This window comes from Pelmatolapia mariae, linkage group LG1 (genome assembly GCF_036321145.2).
Source record: "Pelmatolapia mariae isolate MD_Pm_ZW linkage group LG1, Pm_UMD_F_2, whole genome shotgun sequence".
Classification (NCBI taxonomy): Eukaryota; Metazoa; Chordata; class Actinopteri; order Cichliformes; family Cichlidae; genus Pelmatolapia; species Pelmatolapia mariae.
This window is the reverse complement of record NC_086227.1, coordinates 23,977,784-23,990,379: the sequence shown is the minus strand read 5'-3', so window position 1 is coordinate 23,990,379 and position 12,596 is coordinate 23,977,784. Positions and strand designations below refer to the sequence as shown.

General features: G+C 37.9%; 2 protein-coding genes across 2 annotated transcripts; both read right to left on the bottom strand.

Annotated features, from left to right (window-relative positions):
- Positions 1-563: 563 nt before the first annotated feature.
- gins2 (GINS complex subunit 2) lies at positions 564-4,996 on the bottom strand. The gene is made up of 5 exons (XM_063476879.1): positions 4,827-4,996; positions 3,502-3,616; positions 2,858-2,957; positions 2,622-2,748; positions 564-1,623 (listed from the first exon to the last, which is right to left on the bottom strand). Exons 1-5 carry the CDS (start codon positions 4,914-4,916, stop codon positions 1,528-1,530), a joined length of 528 nt encoding a protein of 175 aa, XP_063332949.1. The 5' UTR covers positions 4,917-4,996; the 3' UTR covers positions 564-1,527.
- A 2,987-nt stretch (positions 4,997-7,983) lies between these two features.
- emc8 (ER membrane protein complex subunit 8) lies at positions 7,984-12,593 on the bottom strand. Its single transcript, XM_063476836.2, has 5 exons — positions 12,222-12,593; positions 10,765-10,841; positions 10,586-10,655; positions 9,302-9,396; positions 7,984-9,083 (listed from the first exon to the last, which is right to left on the bottom strand). The coding sequence occupies exons 1-5, from the start codon at positions 12,432-12,434 to the stop codon at positions 8,924-8,926; spliced, it is 615 nt and encodes a 204-aa protein (XP_063332906.1). The 5' UTR covers positions 12,435-12,593; the 3' UTR covers positions 7,984-8,923.
- Between the last annotated feature and the right edge of the window lie 3 nt (positions 12,594-12,596).

Sequence of the window (12,596 nt, the reverse complement as noted above, 5' to 3'; positions counted from 1 at the left end):
GTTTGCTTTACCTTGGATATCTGTTTACAACCTCCATCTGCCCCCCATCTTCCTAATGAGATTTGGCTCGTATTACAGTGACTTTCTACCCTGTAACTCATCTTGTCTCCACCTTATGGTTCTATGTGCACTTGGAGACCTCAGACACAGTGAAATGAGGTGTCTAGGTCATTGTTTGACATGTTAAGGTGTGGTGGTGGGATGTTTGATGTGAATGGGTTAAGGATTTCAGTATTTGCAAATAAAAACTTTAAAAATGTACCAATATTTAATTTATTTAAACAAAAAAAAAGTACTGAAGCACAACTTATCCCCTTACATACACTTTATTACAAGTGCCTCAAGAATTTGGGAGCATGTGAATGAGTTTCCGTCTACAGGACAGACATTACATGACATAACATCAGTGATCAGGGACTTTGCATATTACATCCAAGTGTCTACTGTATGTCATACCTTTCAAATATGTACAAGTCACAAACAGATACCAAGTTTCTTTCATCCAAATGAGTCACAAGACATTTTTTTTTAATATAAATGAGATGTAAGACAGTTTAGAGGAATACAGAGTGTAGTCAGATTTTTTTTTTTTTTTACAAAGAAAGCCAACAGCGTAACCTATCTGTAAGTGAGGGAGCATGCATGCTGAGGTAAGCTGCCATTGAGCTGGGGAGGAAGGTGCAGTGTGGTAAGCCTCTCTTGCTCAGCCTCCCCGTGTCTCCAGCCCACGCACGCTCATGCAATAGCCCCATTACTCAGTGGAGGATGTCTAGATGCTGTGAAATCCTGTTTTTAAAATGTACTTGTTTGAATTCATTGTAATGTAATATATTCTTTGTTGAATGTAGTAATTAGGTATTTATGAATATATGGCTGTGATTTCAGACAAAAAAGAAAATAAAATATTTCAAAAATGTTAAATATCAACCTTTGTCTCTTTGTGGGTTCTGGTTTAACTGCTGGACATTTTGCACTGGAGATTAGGAAACAGATTCATTTTCGGTGCAATCCTGAGAACAATATCAACCAATATTATCCATCTCTAGAATAAAATGCAACAAGAGTTGAGTGGAATTCCTTTTAATTTGGGTTTTTTTCCCCCACCTAAATACATTTTAGGAAGGAATTGTTTAGTTTACCAATGTTTGACAGAAACCACATTCAATCTAGTAAACCAGAAAACATTTTTTAATCACTAACACAACAACAAGATCAAAAATCAGAATAAGACTGATTAAAAATTGTGAGGAAAAAAAGTATACATGTATATACTCTGTTTACATGCACATACATACATTTTGAAACCTAATGACAACATTCACAAATGATATACTCACTGCAAACAGCAGATACACACAAATCAGATCGGAGAGCAACATGATAACTTAAATAGCTGAGTAAATCTCTTCGCTTTTCCAGAAAACTGTCTTTAATGTTAGGTTTAACCCCAGTCTTGCTAAATCCAACCCTTTTTAGCAAGTCTTGTGTGTGTTTGAGCTTTTTTACCAGTAGTCTATGAGCTGCCCCTCACTGCAAGTTGGACCGTAGCTTGTACATACAGTTGAGAGTATCAAGAAGAAACGCTCGTATGGTGTTGATCTCCATCAGAGTAAGGTTGTCCAGCTGTGGACAGAAAGAGGAATTAGGTATATTCAAAGATTTAAAATAACACTGTTACTCTGTGACACAGTAGGTAACTTAATGATAAACAGGTGAAAGTTCATTGTGACTGTCACTGTTAATATGCGGTATGGTATTGTCAGCAATTGCAACATAACCAATGAATCTTTTATTACTGTTTTGTTTTGTTTTTTTAATGTTGATTTGCTGTAATACCATAGACTGTATATAAAAGATGGGCACTTTCTCAACTGACATCACCCATTGATTTGTGAAGTCCCTATGTGAAGCCTCAAGCCAAACGTTTTCACCGTTGCTGTCTTAATAATGACGAAACCGGACATGAAAAGCTACTACAGACTACAAGTCTGCCTGCAGAGAGCGTCTGTTTTCAGATGGGGGCAGTCCTTTCTGTTGAATCAAAATAGCCATCATGCTGTTCCTATAAGGCTTAAAACTTGTGTTTGAAACCATAAACACATCAGTAAAGTGTTTCATGAGGTCATAGGGAGCCAAAAGGTTTTTCTTCTATACTGTCAGCCCTCAATTACATGAATCACCCCCTGCAGGTCATCAGAAAGAATGCAAGTGTAAGACATTTCCACATTTGCTTTACTTTTAAGACAGTGTGATACACAAACTTGCACTTTGAAACACCTAAAGTGGGAGCGTAGCTGTTAAGAAAACACATTATGGAACACTTAAATCAGATTCTACATTACTTATAGATAACATTTACTGAATGCTTATATACAGCCAATTAAATTGGGGGAACTTAAAGTGATGCCACTTTTTCTTAAGGATCTCAATATGCAATGGGTCCACAAGTTGAAGGGATAATAAATGTCACACTGTCCTTTTATGTGGAACTGGTAATTCTGTTATTATGCTGTTGAATTTTTACTTACTTTGCATCCGTTTTCAACTCAATTAAATGTTCAAAACTCAATGGTTAAGTGACAGCAGAGAATACTAAACACCCTACATGTGATCAGTTTTACCTTGGCATAAGCTTCCTGCTGACTGATGAAACTGTCAGCAGACAGGCGGAGCTTGGCAATGCGAGTATCCCAGATGTCTTTGACCAGTGTACGGATCTCATCTGCTTTAGGAATGTTGTCAGACGCGCTGCAGAAACACAGAAACCTCTCTTCTAAGGGGAGGGGGCACATACACCAAGCACACAACAGTACTGAGGGCTGTATTTCTGTGGATTACTTAATTGTATATGACTCACTGGTTTAGTAGCAGCTTGGTAAGCTCCATGTAGTAAGGACTGGGAACAGGTGTAAACATATCCTCTTTTCTCTCAAGGTCTCGCATCTCCTCCAGTTTCTCTGCACAGTGAAGCAAAATGTCAACAGCAGCAAACTGCAGCGACACACAAAAATGCTGAAAGATTTTCAAGATTCCTCTCTTTTCTGCTGACTTTTGTAGGAGAAGTAAAACAGAAATTCCGAATAAAACCACCAATGAATTTACTCTTTTCAGCATTTCTTACAGCAACAACGACATACACATATTTTACACATTTTGCATTTGTAATTAACACAAAATCTGAATAATTTGCCTCTTACAACTAAGGGAACAATCTTACTGCATTTCTTGTGCCCATTTTTTTTTTTACTTATCTAATGGAAATTTGGAAAAATAGTCGTAGGAGGTAAATATTTTAGCACTATTTACATGTCAAAATTATGGCAAGGCAGGTCTAGGCTTAACATGGTAGGCCAGTAATGATTACATACGTCATAATGTGAAGAAAAAAATACTCAAAATACTGAAAGACCCTCATCTGAAACATTTTTAAGTAATCCTGTCAGTTCATGCCTGGAAACAAACACCTGCAAAGACCGCATCAGGAAAAACTTTGAACTTTACCAACATCCATCCACTCAGGAGGAATAATTCTACACTTCTGTCTCTGTTTTAGGTTTAGAGCCAGCCACACGGGAACATCAATAGGTAGTCCAGGGTTGAAGGGACCCAGATCTCCCTGAGAACACAAATACACATATTTTATCGTGCAGCACAATGCATTCCCCACTTCAGTGAAGTTGGAAAGATACACATTTGCACTTTCATGATTAATAAAAAACATTGCTAGAAGATAAACAATGTCTCTTTCCAACAGCAGTAACTACAAGTTGCAGTCTGATTTACATCAAACGAGCCATCCTGAGAGCTTGATGAATAACACAGGCTCTCTTGTGCAGCCAGCTATGTAAAAAATACCGAAAAATATTCCATGACTTTACTCTAGTAAGTAAAGAGAGTAAGTAAAATTTTATTTATATAGAACCTTTCAAGATAAAATCAAAAAGTGCTTCACGGAAGTTAAAACATAAAAACAAAAAATCAACCAAAAGCAAGTTTAAAAGTTTTTAGCTGTGTGTTGTTTTTTTTTAAAGACCACTGAGTCCGCAGATCTCAAGCTCAAAGGGAGCTTGAGACAGTACAGTGTACTGTCATTAAATTCACATCATGCTGCGGGGGGATCTTGTTAGCTGTTATTTATTTTTATAATTTAAAAAGAAAAAAAAGGGGGGGAATGTTCAATAATTCTCTAAAATCTCATACACTCTCATGGTTGCTCCAAAAATCGCGCATTCATGTGTTGACTGTCAAGTCTGCTTTGTTTATATAACACAATTGACCCAAAGTGTTTTACAGACAGGCACAGTTACATTCCAAGACTCCCAAAAATAAAATAATCCAAAACAAACAAACAAACAAAATACAAAATACAAAATACATAAAGCTGAAAAGTGTGTTTTATTGCATTGCTGAGCCTGTATTTACTTGACCGATCATAAAAACTGCAGCTATAAACAGTTCGGGGTACTTTTTGAAAGGCCAAAGATACGGTACCGAATATTATTGGAGCTTTAATTTTTTTCGAAATATATTTAGACATATTTTATTTTAGCTGGAGCGACTTATATTTATCTAAATGGATGTTCGTTAAAGTCTGGAGTTTGAGAGATGAGGCTTTTTTGTGCGTGTTTTAATCAGTCACTGAGTGAAGTGATCCACTCAAACAGAAACATCTTTACATACATACATACCTCCAGCTTTAAACTGAGTGTGTCGTGATATAATACAAGGTTTTAGCACAAGGTTTAGCTAATATTGCTACAGTAACTGTCAACGTCTCAGTATCTGGTCAAAAACCAGCTACTTAAATACAGACACAGCTGACTTACCCCGATTAAAAAGACTTTATCTAGGCTGAAATTTGGTATTATCTTCACCATCTCCTTCTCCGCAAGGAACTCGACCTCCGAAGGATCCATATCTGTTTGGTTTTGTGTGTGTGTGTGTTCAAAAACTTCCGTCCCACTCGAACTACACTACAAACCGTTCCCGCGCTGAAGGCAGCATTAACCGACAATGAAGACAAGAAAAAGCCAACTACGTCATCAACAGGAAGCGCAGTATCGCAAAAGTGAACATTATTGTGTGATGTATTACGGCACGTCACATTTTTATTTTTTGTTTTTCTGTATAATTTCTTGAGTCTCGGTGGAAATTGCATTTTTAAAATTGTTAACTTACGCGTGAGGTGCGGGCCTGGCCGTGACGAAGCTGACCATACCTTAAATTTTAGTTAGGCTTTGTCTGGCCCGGAAGAAGGAAGTGGGACAATGACAACAGTTGCAACTAAACTCCACTAGATGGCAGCATTCACCAGGCAATAACAAGAAATATGGCAGTGACCTTTTACATGTGAGAACAAAGTTAGATGTTTTTGTCAGTGACTGGGTCTAAACCCATTAGAATCGTGGGTGAGGAGGCTGAATCAGTGGACAGCTAACAACAGATACTTGGTGTTCAGTGACAGACTGTACTGAAGAACCTACAGCGATGCTGTGTACAAGAAGGGGATCAACTGATTACTTTCTGAAGAGGTCCAGATCCTTCAGTGTGTTCAGCAAGATGTTGAAGAACTTCTACCGGTCTGTGCCAGCATCCAGGCCAGCGATGACGGCAGGATCATCAGTCTATCTGGAGGCATTTGGGTCAGTGAGAGACAGGAGGTCACTGAACATCATGGACAACCCATCACACCTGCTCGTTTCTACACTACAGACCTCATTCTCCCTCAGACTTCTTCAACCTTGTTGCCATAAAGAACCATTCTTGCATTACCACTCTGCAGAATTCTGTTTTACATAACCTCAGTCTTATTATGTTTTCTATTTCATTCATATTTCATTTTTTATCACAGTTTTACATGCAATTTTTCACTGTCTCACATTTTACGGCCTTCGGTGTTTTCCTGTAGTAGTTTTTAAAAATGTTTCTGTTGTTTATTATACTGTTTTTATTTTTATTCTTTCTGCTGCTGAAGTAATTTCCCTTTCGGGATCAATAACTCCATCCAAAGGATTCTTCCTGGGTTGTACAAATGGTCTCACAACATTCACACCACACATCTCAAATAAATTTGCTGAGATAAAACGAACAAAGAAAATTGACAGAAGACACCGCAATCTATTATTTAAACCAGCAATGAAACTTCTTCATAAATCCAAACCATTTATTTTAATAACATCTGCTCTCAAATCCACTTCGAATATTTCCTGTCAGTGGACTGTGCTTGAGGTATTTCTGCAGAAATGCACCCATGCTGTAGTTAGACAGAATTAGTTTCAGTTCATTTATCGTGCACTGATAGAAGAAGTACTTATCTTTACTGAAACTAGAATACTACATTCACAATTTAAACCACTTTCACATCTCTAACATCTCTGTTTTAATTCCATTTTTTATTTTGTTTATTATTATTGTTTATTTATTTTTGCTGATATGGCAGTGTGTAAGTAGCATGTAAGGTGTAACTAGTCAATGTAGGGACCACTTTATTAGCTTTTTATACATTTAAAAATAATGTAAGTTGCTGTCAGATTTCTGTTTTCTCACTTAATGTGCTGGAGTAGAAAGTAGCGTAAAATAAATATGGATATTAGGAAAATATACAGTGTCATTTGTTTAAAAACTTCCATGAGTTCTTCACAGTCTTGCTTCAGATACGACCACACTGTCATTTAGTTTTCATTTTACAAGAATTACATTATGCAGAGTATGGGAGACTGAAGCTATAGATTGGAATGGTCACAAAGCATGAAATAATCTGTAGTCACGTGCAAATATGAACTTTGCACCACTAAATTATTAGAAAACCGCAGCTACTACAACCATTCATGACCTCTAGAACTCTGAGGTTAGCCGACAGTGTTTATTGGCTGTACCTTAGTCCAGGTTAAAGACAAAAGGTGATTGTGGCTCCCAAGTTATGGAAATCACTTCCACTGGATCTAAAGTGTGTGGACTGATTGATATCTTTAAAAATAAACTTAAGACCCATATATGCAGGATTGCTTTTATTTTGTTTTTTAATATACCATTTTATTTGCATCTTATTCTGTGCTGTAAAGCTCTCTGTGTATTTTGTTATTGAACAAAACTATTTAAAAAAAACTTAATTCAACAGGCTGCTGCTAAACCATACAAAAACCCCCAAAGCTGGGCAGTGATTATTCTAAAAGTGATTTTAGGCTTTTTTTAAATTGTCAAGGCAGAGATGTAGTCATGTGAAAAAGAAAGCTTTCACATGGCTCTGCTTGTAGAATCACCTTAAGAGCAATAACTTGAAGTGCTTGCTTTGTGTATGAGTTTATCAGTCGCTCACACCGTGGAGGAACTTTGACCCATTGTTTTTTGCAACGCCGCTTCAGTTCATTGAGGTTTGTGGATATTTGTTTATGCACAGTTCTCTTAAGGTCCAGCCACAGCATTTCAATGAGGTTGAGGTCTGGACTTTAACTGGACCACTGCAACATCTTGATTCTTTTCTTTTTCAGATGTTTTCTTGCAGATTTGCTGTTGTGCTGTGGATTATTGTCCTGTTCCTTGACCCAGTTTTGATCAAGCTCTCAGACAGATGGCCTCAGATACAGAGGGTTTCATGGTCAGTTCAGTAACTGCCAAGGTGCCCAGTTCCTGTGGCTGCAAAACAAGCCTAAATCATCACCCCTCTTCCATTACGCAACTGTTGGTATGAGGTGTTTGTGCTGATATGCTGTTTGTGTTTTCAGTGTGTCTTCTGTGTTTGTGTCCAGTGGACTTTGTTCCAGAAGACTTGTAGTCTGTTCAAATGCAACTCTGTAAACCTAAACCTATAGAAGCAGTAAGGCTTCACTTTACCTTAGCATGGCTGAACAAAGTCCTTTTGCAAATGACTGTATAAGACACAGCTAAATAGGTTTAACACATAAGAGGCAATAAGAGACCTGTAGAAACATGTAGATGTTTTCAAAAATCAGTTTCATTGAACATTCAGCTCAAAACAATTGCAGTAGAAAATGTTTCATCCACACAATTAACTGATTAATTCTAATCTCAATTACAAAAGGTGTTTCTGTAGTCTCACAATAAATATTAACTTTTTAATATTTGGATTTAGAATAATCAGTTAAGTGTTAACACAGAATTTATCTAGTTCTTAGAACGGATATCCACACAAAACAAAATTCACACATTCCTGTGATCTGATTCAGTATAGAGCCGGTCTTCCAGATCATAAATCAAGAGCCAAAATGCACATGTGCATCATCCAGACTGACATTCTCCGTCGCATTAGTGGCAGTAACGAGAAGCATGCACACTAAAAATGCATCTACAGAAAGATTAAAGTTGGGGCTTTTGAATGGGCCAAATCTCTGGTTCAGCGTCATCTAAAACTTTCAGACTTCACTTATATATGTGAATTTTCCTTCAGCTCTTTTATAAACAAGAAACTTAATAAAGAACACACATTTATCCTATCAGTTGTAAAATCATTACCTAAAAATTAATAATTTAGAACTTATTTAGAACTTGATCTCTGTATGGCTAAAAGCAAATGTATAGGTTTAAACCTCTAGAATCTAAACTTTTACACAAAACAGGATATCAAAACCCATTGCAGGGGAAAAAAAAAAACCCAAAGTTGCATAAAAAAAAAACCCATAAAATCTTTCATCACTGCAGCATCAACCTGTAAAAGGTGGACACGGGCCAACAGTGCACATATGGTGCTTGCCCTTAAAACATTTTGGCCTAACTGGCCAGCGCCCCACAAGTTCCCATCAGCGAGAGAGACTTTTTATGGAACGCAGACTATAGGTTCAGTTTTTTCATTCTCCTGTGCTACACAAGTAGCAGTGTGCATGCTGAATTGGCAGCAATATTCGTTTGCATGTGTGTGTGTGTGTGTGTGCGTTCATGTGTGTGTCATGGGTACTCCCGACTGAAGGTCTTAGCACAGATCCAGGACGGACTTGTTAATAACAGGGTTGGTCCAGTCGTTCCTCAGATCATCCAAGTGATTGTCAAAATCAATCAAGTTCTCATAGGAACGGCCCACCAGCAGGGCAGATGTGATTTTCTGTGCTTCGCTCCAGTCCTCAAAGGAGTCACTGGAAAACAGTTTTTTGAAAAATTATATATTCAGGCTATGAATACTGAAAATACAGGGTAATTACAATGTAATTACAGTGTAATGTACTTTGTCTAAATAATCCAAGTAAATGAGAGAACACTTGGAGTTGTAAGTATGCTGGAAGCTCTGAGTTAGCTGCACAAACAGTCTGCAGAGGAAGATAAAATCTCACACTAAAATAGCAATAACACTTACGCCGTTACTTCTCTGCTTTTCCACTTGTTTTCGTGGTGATCATAGATCAAGACGATGGGTTCGGAACAGCTCATTGTTAACTTACTGCTGTCCACCTGCAGGAAAACACGCAAAATTTACTGTGAATTTAGGTGCAAATTTTAGGTGATAACAACAACAATTGCAACAGACCAGACCAGGGTCTAAGAAAAATGTCTTTCAGAAACAGTGTTATATATTTTATAATGCATCTAATCATTTCGCCCAGACACGTCTGAGACTGAGAGCTGCATGTCAGACTGAATGATTCAGTAAAAAGGCAGCTACTTCAATGACCTCCAACAAAACAATGCTTTGCAAAATATGGAAGAAAACTGTTCCTGCCAAAGGTGACTCAACAGAGTCTTGCTGGAGCACTTGCCAGTTGGACTACATGTAGCAACAGGTATTGCAAACAGTGGCTAGAAATTACTGATGCGTTTACATGGTGGAAAAGCAGCTGGCTTTAAGCAGCTGGTTAAAAAATCTCGACTCAAGATGCAGCACCCTGAATAGAAAGTATTTGGTTTTATTTAAGTTTTAGTATGTTTCAAAGTACTAATTCAAAATCTTTGCACAACCAAATGTGTGACAAAATTCCACAGAAACAATTCTAACTCATCGCACGCTCTCCCACTTACAGCTAATACGTTTAAACTATAAAATTACAACCCAGCTCTTGCTGAAGGTCAACAGGACCGAAACAGTGTCATTTATTAAATGCGAGGATACTGTGCTTACATTTGCTGTGTCACTGCTATTGCCTTACAATGCCGCTGCTGCTGCTGGCACCTTGTGGCGATAGATTCGCACTTCGAATTGGGCAGTGTGTCATCAGTGATAGCAACTCATTGGAAAAGAAGGACGAAAGATGTGCTACACTTTGTTTGCATGGATTAAATCCTGCTGTCTGCGAGCTGCAATCACCTATAAAGGGCTCAGCATTTTTTTCTACATCATCATAAATGTCATTATAGCAAATTTCACTGAAATATCTGATAGAATTTTGAGGCTTTATTTTCAACCTGTAGAACCACATCAGTCACTCTATTTATACAATATTATATATTACTGTATAGAGACATAAATAGAGGCTTGTGCTGACAAGTGTATTTAAGGATTTTGGTTCATTTTTACTAAACTAAAACTCAGCTGCTACCTGAAGAGGATGCATTTATAACAGTGGATGCAGCAATTGCTTTGGAGAAAGAAAAAAAAAACATAACATGTAACCCAGTTGCATCAGCCTTAATAATTTACAGTTACCATAACAATTGCTGCTTCACTGAAGTTCTCAGAAATTCTGGCCGCCACTTTCTCTGCAACTTGGTTGGGCCTGCAGGAGAAAAGATCAAGCATATATTAAAGTGAGGTCCAAAGCAGGATGCAGCATGGTTTCTCAGTGGTTGTTTTTCCCTGGAACAGCAGGGCACCAGTGTTTCTACCTTGAATCCTTTGTGCGTTCGTTGGCTTGATAATATCCGACAATGACATAATTATTTTCTTTACACCAAGTGTCAACCTGGAGTTGGAGCAGCGGCCCATCAGGTTCACATATAAGAAGAGAAACATAGTTTAGGTCAGGTATATTTTATTTTAAACATAGGACAATGGATACAGAGCTAGACTGAAACTTTATAACTATTTCAGAGCTGCAGACATTAATTTGATATTATTTCACTACCATAAATAAAAGTGACACAACATTAGTAATGGATTTTAGAGTAAAGCAGGATACTTCAAAAGCACCACAATCTAACAAATTGCTACAATAAAACATTTAAAATGAAAGAAACTGTAATGTCATTTTAGAAGGCATACTAGATGGCAAGTGTCTAAACCAGAATTTGTCATCAAACAAAAGATAATATTAAACAAAGATGCCCTGAGTAAATACAAAATACAATAATTAGTCAGGGAAAAAAGAAGCTACCCAAACCTACCTGGCTCTGTGAAAAATGTATTGTCCTCTAAACCCAATAACTACTTGTGCCACCCTTGGCAGCAAGACCTGAAGTCAAGTGATAACTGGAGGAATGCCAAAGCATTCCATACAAATTTAAGTGCAGATTTTGACTAGGTAACCTCAAAACTATCATTCTGTGAATGTACTTCTTTTTAATCTCTCAGAGCCGGACTTCCTCCTTTTTTTCAGATTAGTGCCCTGCTGTATAACCCAAGTGCACTTTCTGGTACAGCAGAATTCATGGTTCTAATTACAAGTGCAGCCAGTTGTCCAGGGCCTGAAACAGCGAAAGCAACCCCAGACCATCACACTACCGCCATGTTTGATTGTTATTATGATGTTCATCTTATGAAATTCTGTGGTAGTTTAATGCCAGTTGTAAACAGGTTTATGGTTTTTGCCTTAGAGCTCTCCAATGGATGCCATTTTCAGCCAGTGAATCATGAACTCTGACCTTAACTGAAGCAAGTGACACTTGCAGGTCTTTAGTTGTTTGGGGTTCTTTTGGGACCTCCTGGATGAGTCACTAATGTGCTCTTGGAGTGATTTTGGTAGGCTGGCCAAGCCTGAGAGGGTTCATCACTGTTCTAAGTTTTCTCCACTGGTTGATAATGGCTCTCATCATTCTAATGACAATAAGAATTGCTCTGCAACCTTTCCACGCCAGCATATACTAGTGACTTTTTTTTTTTCTTCTGAGTGCCTTTAGATCATAGAAAGATGTAATACTTTGAGTTGTTTTTAGACAGACGTGACAGACAAACGTGAAGTGATTTCTTGCTGTAACAGATCTACAGTAATCAGGCCTGAGTGTGGATAGTGGAATTCATTGATTTTTTTTACTTCAATAAATGAAATCATCACTTTAAAACCTACAGTTTCTATTTAATTGGGGCAATTTTTTTTCTTCACAGAACTCTATATGCAGATACTTACCAGCGTTAAGGCTACTTCCAGCATTGGTGCCAGAGCTAGAGTACCGTGAAACAGAGGCACACAGTCCACGCACAGAACTGGCTCACTGTGGCTGTCTTTCTTTTTGTCCTTCTTCTTTTCTGCCACCAGCAATCCATTCACGGCGCAGTGTGGATATTTGGCAGCATGTAAAAGCATTTTACAATACGCCTGACTTGTCAGCTGAATGGGCATTTTTATAAGAAAGTCGGCAGAATTTCAGTAAAGACTAAAGCTGCCAGAGTGGCTAAGTTAGACGATAAGGAGGGGGGGACAGCTGCCTGCTACCGTTAGCTATCGTTACTTAACATGCCCGGAGAAAAGTAGATGTACACCTCAGCAGTTAACTTACTGCCA

Bases quoted from the DNA above. Each gene is read 5' to 3' on its own strand.
- gins2 (XM_063476879.1), bottom strand. From the start codon at position 4,916: ATGGATCCTTCGGAGGTCGAGTTCCTTGCGGAGAAGGAGATGGTGAAG. The intron at 3,617-4,826 runs GTAAGTCAGCTG...TTGTGTTCTCAG, and splicing joins ATAAAGTCTTTTTAATCGGG to GGAGATCTGGGTCCCTTCAA. The intron at 1,624-2,621 runs GTAAAACTGATC...TTCTGTCCACAG, and splicing joins AGCAGGAAGCTTATGCCAAG to CTGGACAACCTTACTCTGAT.
- emc8 (XM_063476836.2), bottom strand. From the start codon at position 12,434: ATGCCCATTCAGCTGACAAGTCAGGCGTATTGTAAAATGCTTTTACAT. The intron at 10,656-10,764 runs GTAGAAACACTG...TTTCTCCTGCAG, and splicing joins GAACGCACAAAGGATTCAAG to GCCCAACCAAGTTGCAGAGA. The intron at 9,397-10,585 runs GTAACTGTAAAT...GTTTTCCTGCAG, and splicing joins GTGAAGCAGCAATTGTTATG to GTGGACAGCAGTAAGTTAAC.